We start from the raw sequence: 14,106 nt of genomic DNA on the forward strand, positions 1-14,106 counted from the left end.
TACATTTAAGTAGTAACTCAAAATATAATGAAATGAACTTTAAATAGGACAAACTTGTTTAGAACATTCTTTTATTTGACATGAATGTTCTTTAAATGTATAAAATTTGTCATATCTGTAATTCATTGATTGTTGTTCTGTAACCCAAAGAAATGTCAACAAAGCAGAAAAGGACAAATTTAAAACAATGTCTAAAGACAGACTACTTAAGCATAAATCAGACTTAACAGTAGACTAATCTACTGGATTGGTCCTAGAAACATCATAATTATTTCATTCTCAGTGAAAATGAGTATTGCCAACTTACACAGCAAGGGGGAAAATAATTAGCATTTATATAATGGTTTAAAAAAAAAAAAAAAACACCTGAACAGTCTCTAAGAGCTTTAAGTGATGTGCTGTGACTTGATGTGATCACATAACCTCATAGCCGCTGCGGATGGCTCGCGACAGAATGCAGGCCAACACAATGCCCGTGACCTACAAAAGAACAAAACAAAATGTATAAGTGTATGAAGGGGAGTTTGCACTGATGTTCTTGTGTGCATATAACAGGTCTCACCTGCACAAACGCAATGACCAGAGCTCCCACAGCAACCCACAAAATACGGTCTTTTATATATTTCTCCAAAGCGGGTTGACATCCCTGTATTAAACACAAAGACAAAGTCTTAGTCTCTAGTTTCTCACATACTTTGTCCAATAAACAGTTTGAACTTGTGTTATTTATATATAAAAAAAAAAATAAAAAAAATTCAGCTATGACAACAATGTCTAATTTTTAAAGACTTTTTTGTGAAAATGCCACAGCACAGAAGAGTCAGGTAGCCAAAACCCTAGTGCACCATTTCAACAATAAAAAAAACAAAGGTTTCTTACATCTGTGTAGATTATGCTGGCATCTCCCATAGCTCCAGTACCGCAGCCCTTGGAGACATTTTTACAGCAGGAGTCTGGGACGGATTTGTGAGTGGAGCTGAAGTTCTCCCAATCATTAGAGGAGTTTGCTCCACAGCACTTGAGCTATAAGAAAGACAAAATTACAAATTCATATTATTTTATATTATATTATCTGGTGTGCATGTGTACGCGCACGTTTTTGTGATTTATGAGGACACAAATTTGTATAATGACATGGGTATTACACTGGTATTACAACGTAAAGATGAAATGAGGAAATTTCACATTTAAAATAGCTTTAAAAACATACTAAACAATGCTTTATTTAAAATGTAATAATGCAGAATGTTTTCTGTGATGGTAGGTTTAGGAGTAGGGCTAGTGTAGGGGGATAGAATGTACAGTTTGTACAGTATAAAAACTGTTACACCTACTGAATGTCCTCACTTTGATGCAAAACAAACCTGTGTGTGTGTGTGTGTGTGTGTGCGTGCGTGTGTCTCTATAAAAAGGAGCTGAATGCCAATGCCAAAAAGTAATTATTTTAATCTATTTGACAGTCTTAAATTAAATTACTACACAGAAACAAATAAACACACAATATTGCATAGTGTGATTCCATGAATACATTTCCCTTCAAAAGCAGAGATCATCTAAAAAGAGCATATAATCCAGCATAATGGACTCACTAAACTGAAAGCCATTCAAAATTTAGAGAGCAAGTACAGCACAGTGTCTGAAGTGAAGTTTAGCCACATGACGACACAAGAGGAAGCAGGATGTCAGTTTAATGTTAACAGATGGCACTGAGCAAACAAGGCTGGAGATACTCTAGAGACACATCGTGCACATGAAAATGGGAAACAGAGCAGGATCATAGACCTTGTTCAGAAAAGCAGCTCAAAAATCACTCTCTTTGGACTTTCCGAAATGTGAAAGATTTGGGTTTACCAACCTGCTTCTGGAGAGAATCGAGGGCTGTACGGTCTTCTTCTGTTTTGTTGTATCCTGCGATCATGACCTTAAAACGTTCATTCAGCAGATCAGACACCTGCAGGGAAACAGAGATTATTAGGAACCAAATGGTACTGGGAAACAGATTAATAGTAATGAAGTGGCAATTAGAAGAGTACTCACTTTCTCACGGTAGATATATCCAGTGATGGCGGCTCCAATTTCAGTGATGACGATGAGGGAGAGAAGAACAGCAAACTAGAAGAAAACATAGGAGAGGTGAATGATAAAAGTAAGGAATGACAAGCCAAGAAATAACATTTTAAAGAATTGATTGACTTTATTGAGAGTTATTGAGAGTATAGCTGCGCTACTGTGTTTATCTAGCAAATACAATCGCACATTCTGAGGCACCGGTTCATTGCAACGGTTTGTTTTCCATTTCAGTCAAATATGCAGTTACTTCAAATTGAGTGTTGTGTAAGAAGGAATCTGGTTTAACCTGTTGGCCGTGTGTTGACCATGTCAGCAGCATTAACAGAGACATGCAGCAGCTTTACAGTAGTCAGTATATAAACAAAAGCAGATGTAATTTAAATGTGTACCAAAGTCACTTGGGAAATACTTAATATTAGTGTGCTGATATTTAATATTTCAGTCAGTCAACAGTAGTTGACATATACACTCCTATACGTTTACTTGTCATTGGTTCCAGTTCCATGAAAAAATTAATTTTCACTACCTCAGTGCATGCCAGATTTTAAATAAAAAAAAGAAAAAAAAGAAAAATGTATAAATGTCAATTTTTCTAATTTGCACATTACAAGTATCTATTGCATTAGTATTATCTATAATTCATTTTATTTATTGTCCCTGATTATTTTTAAATACACTTCCTGAATCTTTATTATCTTTACATAATTAAATGTATTATTATACAATACAATATTTAAATAATAAGGCCTAAATCAGTAATAAATAATACACAAATTGGAAATACTGAAATTAAAGTTTTTGGTAAAATTTTTTAATCAAATCTAGATAAAATTAGGGGAAATGCATATATAATCTATGCATACAGTTTTTTGCAAACGTTTTGGCACCCCATGTTAATCATCATCATTTCAATTCATAATCCATTGGGCTTTCAAAGCAGCAACTTCATTTGGATAAAATTTATACCTTATGGAAACAGTAACATTTCAGTTCTGAAATAACATTCACTGAATCAACAGAAACAATGCAATGTGAATCATAACAAAAACAGACAGCTGCAAAAATCCGGGCACCCCAGTTGAATGATCACATCAATATTTAGTAGAGCCTCCTTTTGCAGCCTGTAGATGCTTCTTATAACCACAGATAAGTCTGAATTCTGGCTGCAGGTATTTTGATCATTCTTCTTTGCGAAATGTCTCCAGTTGAGACAGGTTTGATGGCTGCTGAGCATGTACAGCCTGCTTCCAATCATTCCATATATTTTCCATGATGTTCAAGTCTGGTGACTGACACAACTAGCAATTAGCTACCTTAAATATCATTTTTCATGATTGGTTGCAACTGTGTTTGCAGTGTAAGTTTAATTATTAAATTTAATTCAAATCAAATCATTTTTGTGCTGTATTAATCAGCATTAAATGCATACAGTTATTCAAATCAACGAAACTGAAAGGGTGCCCAAACTTTTGCATAGCCTGTTTTTCACATCCGATTCTATAGAACAACATACTGTCTTCTACACTAAGAATTTTTGTCTCAAAAACATCACATTATTCAGCATTCTTTGAATGGTGAAATAAATATATATATTTTCCCATTCAAAAGAAATTTATTACAGTTGATAAATTAGATCAAAAACTAAACAAGTTAAAACTAAAGTGCACTGCTTTCAGCACTACCGCCTATTTACATATTCAAAGACTTCTCATTGGATTATTAATAAAAGTAAACGTCATGTCATACTCTGTGACTAAGCGTTTACGAAGAGCTTACACCTTCTAGCTAAGTGTTAAGGATAAATGGTGCAAACAAACCAAGTAGCCCCTAGTGTGAACGTTAAGATCTTACAAATGGTTGAAGCAACCCTACCAAGTCAACCATTTCCATTATCTTAGAGAAATAGTTTGAACAATGATTAGTTCACATCTGCTAGATCACAAATATTTTCGGCACATATCCTTACCATGGTGACCATGCACTGATTCTCCTTCCAGGCGCCACAGCAGCCAAAGAATGCGATGAAGAAGATGATGACTCCCACTATTATCACCACTACAGGAGAGCCAGTGTACGCTTTGATGATGGCCGTGTTGCGAATAGCAGTTTGAACCAATATCCCCAGAACTATTAAGGCCAGGCCACACAGCTGCGGATGAGAGACAGTGAGAGGTATTGGTAAAGTCAGTGTGAAAAACAGACTCTTCAATGCTGTTTTAGTTAATCACTGTTCTGAGGTAAACTGACATTAAAATGCAGACATCTTACGTTTTATTCAAACAGAGTAACTTCATAATCATATACATAAAAAAAGGAGAAGAATGGTTTAAAAGAGGCCCAAAAAGAGGAACTGAAACCTCAAGACAGAAGCCGTATGATGTGTTTGTAATGTCAAATTATTTCAGAGAGCCAAATGAAATAAAAAGTACCCCTTCTGATTGCCTATTTCAGTGGTTCCTTACCCTGGTCTTGGATTACATTTTTAATGTCTCTCTTATCTGAAACACTAAGGTCTTAGAGCAAAGCAACTTTAAGGCAAGCCTCTAAGGTTAGCAAAAAGAAAGAAAAAAAAGGGAATGATACCAGAGGCCATTTATTAAATGGATATCAATGGAGGAGAAGCTTTACTATGCTGAAAACCAAAAAAAAACTGCTGTGCCATTCCATGTCAAATCAACCAAATTTTGGACATACTTTTGGACATACAACTTTTGGACAGTCACATTGGGGTCCCAATATCTATGGTGCTGAACTGTATAGGGCCTTCACAATGAAGATTGCAAAAGAAAAGTTTATTGAAAATGAGAATCTAGAAGGATATTAAAGAAATGTTGAATACTTTGAGTTACAGGCATGAAAACTTTAGAAAAAAATATTTATGGCACTCAGACTGGTTCTTTGCAATTGAGCTGATAGCAAAATTGTTCTTTAGATATTCCTCTTTGAAAGAAAAAAAGTATTAGCTGTATGCAAAGTGACCCACATTTGGTTTTTGACTACTGAAACTGTGTACAATTTATCAATTTACTCATGGAGCCACATTAACATGCCAATATCTCTGGGATTGAACCATCGAGGGCCTTTAAAATGAAGATACCAAAAGGAAAGTTTATTAAGAACCAGAATCTAAAAAGATATTAAGATATCTTTAATACTTCTTGAGTTACAGGCATGCAAACTTGAGCACCTCATGTTTTTTGCCATTTTTGAACTGTCAATGTTGGCATATAATGAAACAAAGATTGCTGAAGACAACAGATTTTACTAATAAACCTATTAATCTCTGTGTAAAAATAAAATAATGATGCTGCCATCTTTCTAAAGTCATTTTTACCCCTCTATAATCTGAAAATTGTATAATCTTAAAAATTGTCATTTTGAACCCTCTCTACAAAATAGTGGATTACTAAGTAGACATTTAATATTTTGGCTTTTATCACTATTATTGTTTGTCAGTGATTGAATGTTGCACAATTCTGAAAGAAATTCAATGATGTCAGGGTTGTAAGGTGATTGTACAAGGCACACGCAATCCAAGTTGGCCGTTACGCTTTCTCCAATAGTACAACCATGGACCCTTCTATCTCCCAATAATAAGACCATCGCTGCATTCGAAGTTGAATACTTCCCTACTATATAGTATGCGAAAAACAGTAGGCAAAGAGTACCCGGATGACCTACTACTTCCCTAGAGGTTCTGAAAAGAAGGGAATTTGATGGACACTTGACCATCCCGTGAGGCCATGTGTAAGGATTTATGAATGGCAGTGAAGCGACGCAACAGACATACTAATAATAGTTTGATCAAGTAGGATTTTTTAAATGTTGAAATATAGTTTTTTTTTCCCCACTAAAGACGTAAAGAAGAAAAATGGTACCTTACGTTAAATTGCATTATTCTGTTCCCTAACCCTAAATTTCACTTCAGGATGTTGGCGTTAGCATAAAAAAAAAGAGAGTTGTAACTAGGTGTGGGAAGGTTATTAGTCCTATAAGAATCTTTGAAACTTTCAGTACACATTTGCCAATGTCGTTGCCTCGCAATATCTATTCATCATGCTATGTAAAGTTTGTCATCAATCAGCAAATTAGTTACGCGCCATCATTATCACAGATAATGTACTGTGTAAATGTTTCAAGTAAATTAGGACTGAACTGCACAGCTGAGCAAAGTGTAAAGGATACTTAGTAATACGTAAATGTCAGCTGTACAAATGTAGAATATGTGGGCGTGTCACAGCTAGTCAACAACCCAGAGCAACGTTTATGTCTACACTGGCCTGGTTAACATACAAAGCAACACCAGTGTAAATATTTGAGGGTAATAAGTGGCAGCAGGTAGGTACCTGTATGAATTAGACAATGAGGAAACAATAGCAAGAAGAATCCGGTTTTATTTCTTAAATTAAATAAAGATGTGCAGTGAAATTGCCAGGAGTTTAATCATCTATTATCAGCCCATATTCCGGCTGGCCTTTGGCATTACTTGACTAAATGTGTCACAGATGAACATTGTTACTCATGTGGTGAAGTCACATGATGCCGTCACAAATCAGGAAGATCAATCACATGACTGATGGCTGAACTTTACAATCACTGAGAAATATGTATGAGAGACATTCGACGACTAAATTCAAAGCACAAACCTGCACAGAGTAGTTTTTTTTTTTTTAGTTCCAAAAAATTATATTGTGGCAAAGCAAACACAACTGCAATTCTATGTAATTCAACTGTAAGTCACTGAAATTGTTAAAGGCTGCATGACTGGTTTGCATCCAATGTGAATCTAGTTCAAATGACGTTTACTTGAATAAATTGTTTAATTGTTAAAAATCAGGAATTGAAACATTTCACATTTGTCTAAATTACAGTTGAGAATCTCCAGGTAGAATATAGTCATATTCAGAGGGAACCAATTTTCCCTGGGAAAGTCAAGTACATTCACGTCACACGTACTTTTTTTTTTTTTTTTTTAACCCACATGAATTGTACACATCTGTGCTCTTCCCACTAAAACCTCTGTAAAACTTGTGGATAAAATGACCTATTGCTTCTTTGTGATTGTGGACAAACATTTCACAACATTATTTTGAGGTTCACTGAATAAATACCATAAATTAAGCACTTTTTGTAGCACACAATTTATTTACATTTTTTAAGTAATTTTCACTTATTCAGAAAGTAAATATTTAATATGTTGCATCTTCATTAAGGATTTTCACCTTTAATAATTTAATCTAAAAATTTAAAGTATTAGTTCACTTCAGAATTAAATTTTCCTGATAATTTACTCACCCCCATGTCATCCAAGATGTTTATGTCTTTCTTCAGTCGAAAAGAAATTTAGGTTTAAGGAAATCATTCAAGTATTTTTTTTCCATATAGTGGACTTCACTGGGGTTCAACGGGTTGAAGGTCCAAATTGCAGTTTCAGTGCAGCTTCAAAGGGCTCCCAGATGAGGAATAAGGGTCTTATCTAGTGAAACCATCAGTCATTTTCAAAAAAATTAAAAATGTATATACTTTTTAACCACAAATGCTCATCTTGCATTGCTCTGCAATCCGCCACACATTACGTAATCACGTTGGAAAGGTCGTAGGCGAAAGTACCGCGGTAGGGTGAAAAATGTCATTTTCTCCTCCAACTTCAAAATCGTCCAACATCGTTGTTTTATCTTTTATCTTTTTTTTTTGTAAAGGGCGTTTGACTTGGTCTTTACACATTCTCTTTGTAAACACCTGCTCAGTACTTCCGCCTACATCACGCGTGACCTTTCCAACGTGATTACGTAATGTGTGGCGCATCGCAGAGCAATGCAAGATGAGCATTTGTGGTTAAAGTATATACATTTTTTCTTTTTTTAGAAAATGACCGATGGTTTTGCTAGATAAGACCCTTATTCCACGTCTGAGATCGTCTGTTGAAGTCCACTATAAGGAGAAAAGTCCTGGAATGTTTTCCTCAAAAACCTTAATTTCTTTTCAAATGAAGAAAGAAAAACAAACATCTTTGATGATATGGGGGTGAGTAAATTATCAGGAAACATTAATTCTGAAGTGAACTAATCCTTTAAATTAAAAAAGGAGAGCCAAATCCCAGAAACTGCTCAGAACGCCCACTGCATTAGCAGCATCAACATCCCTGAATAATTCCCACCTTTACATATTGTTGTAATGTATAATATATAAAATTAATCATATGCATCCCTAACTCCCCTAACATCCACATTCAGATAACAGACACCCTCACCTTAGTCAGAAACTACGTGGATTCTAACAAATGAAAGACAGCCATCTTAAAAAGCTCAAATTAAATAGCGCAACAGAAAGTAATATCATGTGTGGTCACAGGAAGCATAGACGTGTAGGTGCAAAAGTGAGCTTGTGCACATTCTAACCAGAGTATGTGTGTGAGAAACAAGCTGTCAGCTCAAACAAGTAAATGGCCATTACCAACTATGTTGTCAATTTGAAGGACAGAGCGCTGCAAGAATGTTTTCTCTTTTTTTTCAGGAAACATACCACTTGGTGCTCTGGTTACACTTTAAACAGAGTGTGTGGTGTTCACGCAAACACCAGAGAACGCTTAGACACCAAACAATGTCAATGTCGGCAGCACGAGATGAATGCGTGGAGTGAGCAGTGTGATCAAACACACTTGCTTGGATGAAGTGCTATGTTTCCGTGACCTAAAAGGAAGTCTACTTTATCAGCTACAGTAACTGCTGAAAGACAGTCATAAACACTAATTATAAACAATGTTGTGCATATTAGTGCAGTTTATTTTGAGTTCACCACAATATTTTCGCTTCCTTTGAGCACGCAATGTGCCAACAAGAAGGTTTACCCTGTTCCCGAATAAACACAGCCATGTTCATGAGAAACAGGACAACGTTCATATTTGATCAGCATGGCAACACATAATGACTATATTCCAGTCATCTGACATAGCCAGGAAACAAGTATTCTTGAATGTTGTGAAAATTCTGAGTCACCATAAAAAGAAACTATTTGGGCCCCTTGAACTCCTTAACTGGTAAAAGTATGTGTCATAGTTACTAGGAACTTTCAAAAATTTATTTTGAGGTTTCGAGGTGGGAGGAGGAATTTTTGGCATACCACAAGCCTTGAGTAGAGAAAAAAGGTCAATTGTATTTCTCCTTTATTTATGTCAAAGCCGCTTAAAGTAGCTCAACTAAAGTCAACGTGAAGCAGCATGAATTGTAAAAAAGAGCGGTTAGGAAAGCGTCTGGTGTAAATCTTTCACAATAAAACGACAACGACAAAGGGAAATTGGTCAGCAGTTATGGGACATGCGAAATATGACATGAAATATTACTGACATTACTTGTTACTCACCCAGAAGATGAAGTTAAAGAAAAAGAGAAGGTATTTGACACATTTTGCTCCTCCTTCTACAGCCATGGTGCTTTCCGATTAAATCCTAAAAAAAAAAAATTGAAGGACTTTATATCTGCAAGGTTAAAAATGCTTTAACAATATATAGGTCAGCTTTCCGACACAAGCTAAATGAGGCTAATTATTAACTTATATTGTGGAAAGTCAAATATGCTTTTCAAGCAATTGAAACAGCAAAAATAAAAATAAATGGTGTCAGAAGGCAAGAATATGTGTAGAAGAATTGTGAATGTGATTCTTAATGAAATAGAAACAAAATATAAGAGTCACTTCGACAGTTTGTTGTTTTGGCCATTGAAACTTTTGACAAATTTTTTAATGTTTACGTTTTCGTACAAGTTCAAATTCTTTTAATCTTACGTTCTTACCATTTTAACATTCTTATTTGATATTATATTAGTTATAGCCTTTTGAAATATAATTCACATTTTAGTGAATCATTCTTTCCCACCAAGAGTTTCGAGGGTGTTATACTTGACCACATGACTAAAATGCAATGGGTGCGTCTCAATCAGCTCCCGCGCTCATGAATCGGTATATCACCCTGGTTCATCACACTTTGGGACAGGGATTACTCAATTTCCGGCAACATTGTAGAAGGTCACCTCTGGTATTAATCAACAACAGCAGGACCTGTATTTTTTATATATATATATATATTTTTTTTATGTTGTTTAAACACATTGTTCTGTTACATATCCTTTAGCCGAATATTAATTATAAATGTTAACTAGACATGTTCACTACCTGTCTAGCGATGTGTTTATGTTAACATCTAATAAAAAAACGGTTTGTCTTTTCAAAATCTTTTACTAGTGTCATATTTATCAAGTGTTTTATGTTTCACGCTTCAGAAATGTGATGCAATTTCATAGCAAGCACTGATGTTCCCTGTTTTTTGCTGTGCATTGTGGGATTTTTTTAGGGGGTGAACGTTCCAGTGTGCTGTAAGGATTTTGCAATTGAGACAGCCGTTAAAATGGCCTACTTGTTCCTCATGTGTGCTCTGACTACTGAACTAGGGAGCTGATTGAGACGCATCCCTATGTCTCATCCAGAATGTGATGTCAGTTCTTATAAGACAAAGTATTAGACTTAAGAGACAAACAAAAGAATTCAAAATGCAAATTAACCATAAGTGTGTTGGAAAAGAAATTGGAAATTTCAGAGCTTCTTTAAGATACTCAATGTGCACTTTTGAAGACAAAAAAACCCATGGTCTAAATAAATGTAGTTAAATATGAGGTTTGGACGTGTGTAATGTAAAAATAGTCCTTGTTCTCTTTAACCAAGCTAACAGAATATTAATTAGGTAGAATTTGAAATGAGAAATGCTACAATTTACATGTCTTCAATAACAAGGAACAAAACCGTGAGAAAGCGAAACTTGTCTAAACTTCATCTGACTGCGGTCACGAGATTAACAGTTTAGTTTCATGTAACTGTTAGTCTGATTTTTTTGTTGTTGTCAAATTAGCTTTTAACTTCATTTAATTGCGTCAGTAAATGAGTTGTAAATTAATAAAGTTTATGATAATGACGACACACATTTCTTGTTCTGAATAATCCCCCTCCTCGTGCGTTAAACAAACGCCTTATTTTTTAACTCCTACGCCAATTTATCAACTTAAGAAGTTTCACATCATGGTATTTTAAAACTGCTAAAAAAAATACATGTTTAAAAAGAAACCCACCAATATATCTGAAGTTTTGAAGACTTTTAGGGCCTCGCTCTCTCAGAAAAGACAATTGTGTTGAAATTTAGTCTACGACATAAGAAGCTAGCGAAGGACTGGAAACAATGTCCCCATTCACTGGGTTAACTAAATTACACCCCGCGTGTAATTTCGAGGATTTACAGTCAAAACTAATTACGTAAGATAACAAAAACGAGTAGGCTACTCTCAAACGAAAAAAATATGTGGCCTTCGCTTTAATCTCGAGATTACTTGAAAAATGTCCGTTAAATTTTGAATCAGGGTGTCGCGCGCCTGCCGAGAATATATTTGTGCGAAATAAACGCGCTTACCTCGTGTTGAAATGGTCAGTCTAGTGTACAGGAAACCTGTGGAGTGAAAACTGGATGCTGTCTATCCAAACAACAGTACACGGATATGAGAAATAGATGAGTGTACTGTGTAAATGTGATCCCTCCTATAACTGCACCCCACCCCTTTCTGCAAAAGGCTGAGCCTCGTAACAAAAAAATATAAGGCTATATAAATAAATAAAATAGATTCATGTTTACTCTAATAAGCGTTTCGGTCACATGTAAATTGCGAAAAAAAAACACTTAAAATTGTTTATAATGGTTAACTGGTGTTATCAACAACATACAAGCCTCACATTTTAAAGGTGCACTCACTTTTTTTTACGAATTAAAAGGTTTCACAGATAAAGAAGTGAAGTGCACTTATAATAAATGATGTCTAATCAAATACTGTGTTATTCTACATGCAGAGGTCGCCCCAGCTCGTGAGCGCCACCATGAACAGCCATGCCATCAATGGACCAAATTATTAATAAATATAAAAAGTAAAGATAACATACTAGATGTTTACTCTTTATCTAAGAATGTATAGCCTATTATATGGATGCATGTATTATTAGTAAACAAACAAACTTCATATATCCCCACCAACAGTTGGGGACAAAAACAAGCTAAATGAAATAAATTAAAGGTGCCCTAGATTAAAAAATTTAATTTACCTTGGCATAGTTAAATAACAAGAGTTCAGTACATGGAAATGACATACAATGAGTTTCAAACTCCATTGTTTCCTTCTTCTTATATAAATCTCATTTGTTTAAAAGACCTCTGAAGAACAGGCGAATCTCAACATAACACTGACTGTTACGTAACAGTCGGGATCATTAATATGTACGCCCACAATATGCCAGCCCATGTTCCCAACATTATGAAAGGCATTACTGTGTGTTCACACCGCCAGCGGCGAGAGCGTCAAAGTGACGCTAGTCGTTTATTTTCAATGAGAGCCGACGGCGAGCTCTGGCGAGAGTGGCGCGGCATGCCTTGGACGGTGAGAGCGTCGAGGAGAGTTGAAATCAGGTTAACTTTATGGTAATGAGCTATGACGCGGTTCAACGGCAACCAATTGGAATGTAGAGGTCCTCGCTTGAGAGGCTTCCGATTGGTTGACGCGACTTGTCTTTTACTTTGACCCTCCCGTCGGCGGCGGTTTGAACGAACAGTACAACATTGTTGGCAGGCCGGCCAAGGCGACTGTTGACGCTCTCGCCGGCGGCGGTGTGAACGCACAGTTAGACAAGGGCAGCCAGTATTAACGTCTGGATCTGCACAGCTGAATCATCAGACTAGGTAAGCAAGCAATAACAACAGCGAAAAATGGCAGATGGAGCAATAATAACTGACATGATCCATGATAACATGATATTTTTAGTGATATTTGTAAATTGTCTTTCTAAATGTTTCGTTAGCATGTTGCTAATGTACTGTTAAATGTGGTTAAAGTTACCATCGTTTATTACTGTATTCACGGAGACAAGAGCGTCACTATTTTCATTTTTAAACACTTGCAGTCTGTATAATTCATAAACACAACTTCATTCTTTATAAATCTCTCCAACAGTGTGTAATGTTAGCTTTAGCCACGGAGCACTATCAAACTCATTCAGAATCAAATATAAACACCCAAATAAATACTATACTCACATGATCTGACGCATGCATGCAGCATACATGACGAACATCTTGTAAAGATCCATTTGAGGGTTATATTAGCTGTGTGAACTTTGTAAATGCACTGTATTATAGAGTCGCAAGCTCGATGGGCACGGAGTGCGCGATTTAAACGGGCCGCAGCCTGAATCGGTGCATAGTTAATGATGCCCCAAAATAGGCAGTTAAAAAATTAATTTAAAAAAATCTATGGGGTATTTTGAGCTGAAACTTCACAGACACATTCAGGGGGCACTTTAGACTTTTATTAGATCTTGTAAAAAAAACGTTTGATGGCACCTTTAAAGATGTCTAAAATATTTTACTTTTGATTTGACATCATATGATTATTACCCTAACAAGTCCATAACACTAATAAATGTGTTAAGAAAGAGTTGTTATAATAACTACTGTTGATATTATATAATTTTATTACAGTTTTGTAACTATCATTTGACATATTGAATACACCAGCAGAGATTAGAAGGCATTCAGCATCATCTTTCTCATTAAACATTCACACCCAGTGTGACATCAGTTTAATGCAGCATTGTTTTGGCCTGATAAAATCATTTTAATAGACCACTGGAATGGATGAAATGTACCACAATCGTTTGAAGGAATCCAACCTTATCTAGAGGCTTGAGAAGTCATGGAAAGGGAAGTCAGTATTAAATTAAGTTCTCCTCTGGCCAGCGAATGAACACGTGTCATTATGATTTGGGCTGCGTCACGAGTCAGATTGAGTCAGCATAACTTACACTGAATTATGACGTAACAGTCATGTGGATGACATCATCAATGACGCAGATTTTATTTCAGTTTTGCACAGGTTACCTTTAAGTTCCCATTTGTAACTTTCATTTTACTGTTTTAACAGGGTTAGTGTTGTGTGTGTGTGTTTGATGGCAAGGAAA

The 14,106-nt window shown here is 35.7% G+C and overlaps 1 protein-coding gene across 1 annotated transcript; it reads right to left on the bottom strand.

The window, feature by feature from the left end:
• Positions 1-54: 54 nt before the first annotated feature.
• cd63 (CD63 molecule) lies at positions 55-11,654 on the bottom strand. The gene is made up of 8 exons (XM_067370579.1): positions 11,519-11,654; positions 9,430-9,514; positions 4,037-4,219; positions 2,038-2,112; positions 1,856-1,951; positions 880-1,023; positions 563-646; positions 55-480 (listed from the first exon to the last, which is right to left on the bottom strand). Exons 2-8 carry the CDS (start codon positions 9,493-9,495, stop codon positions 415-417), a joined length of 714 nt encoding a protein of 237 aa, XP_067226680.1. The 5' UTR covers positions 9,496-9,514; positions 11,519-11,654; the 3' UTR covers positions 55-414.
• Between the last annotated feature and the right edge of the window lie 2,452 nt (positions 11,655-14,106).

Source organism: Chanodichthys erythropterus, chromosome 20 (assembly GCF_024489055.1).
Source record: "Chanodichthys erythropterus isolate Z2021 chromosome 20, ASM2448905v1, whole genome shotgun sequence".
Taxonomy (NCBI): domain Eukaryota; kingdom Metazoa; phylum Chordata; class Actinopteri; order Cypriniformes; family Xenocyprididae; genus Chanodichthys; species Chanodichthys erythropterus.

Excerpts from the sequence above, each read along its gene's own strand:
- cd63 (XM_067370579.1), bottom strand. The coding sequence starts at position 9,495 with ATGGCTGTAGAAGGAGGAGCAAAATGTGTCAAATACCTTCTCTTTTTC. Across the intron at positions 2,113-4,036 it reads ATCAGTGCATGGTCACCATG|TTTGCTGTTCTTCTCTCCCT; the intron begins GTAAGGATATGT and ends GTTTTCTTCTAG. Across the intron at positions 647-879 it reads CCAGCATAATCTACACAGAT|GGATGTCAACCCGCTTTGGA; the intron begins GTAAGAAACCTT and ends TGTTTAATACAG.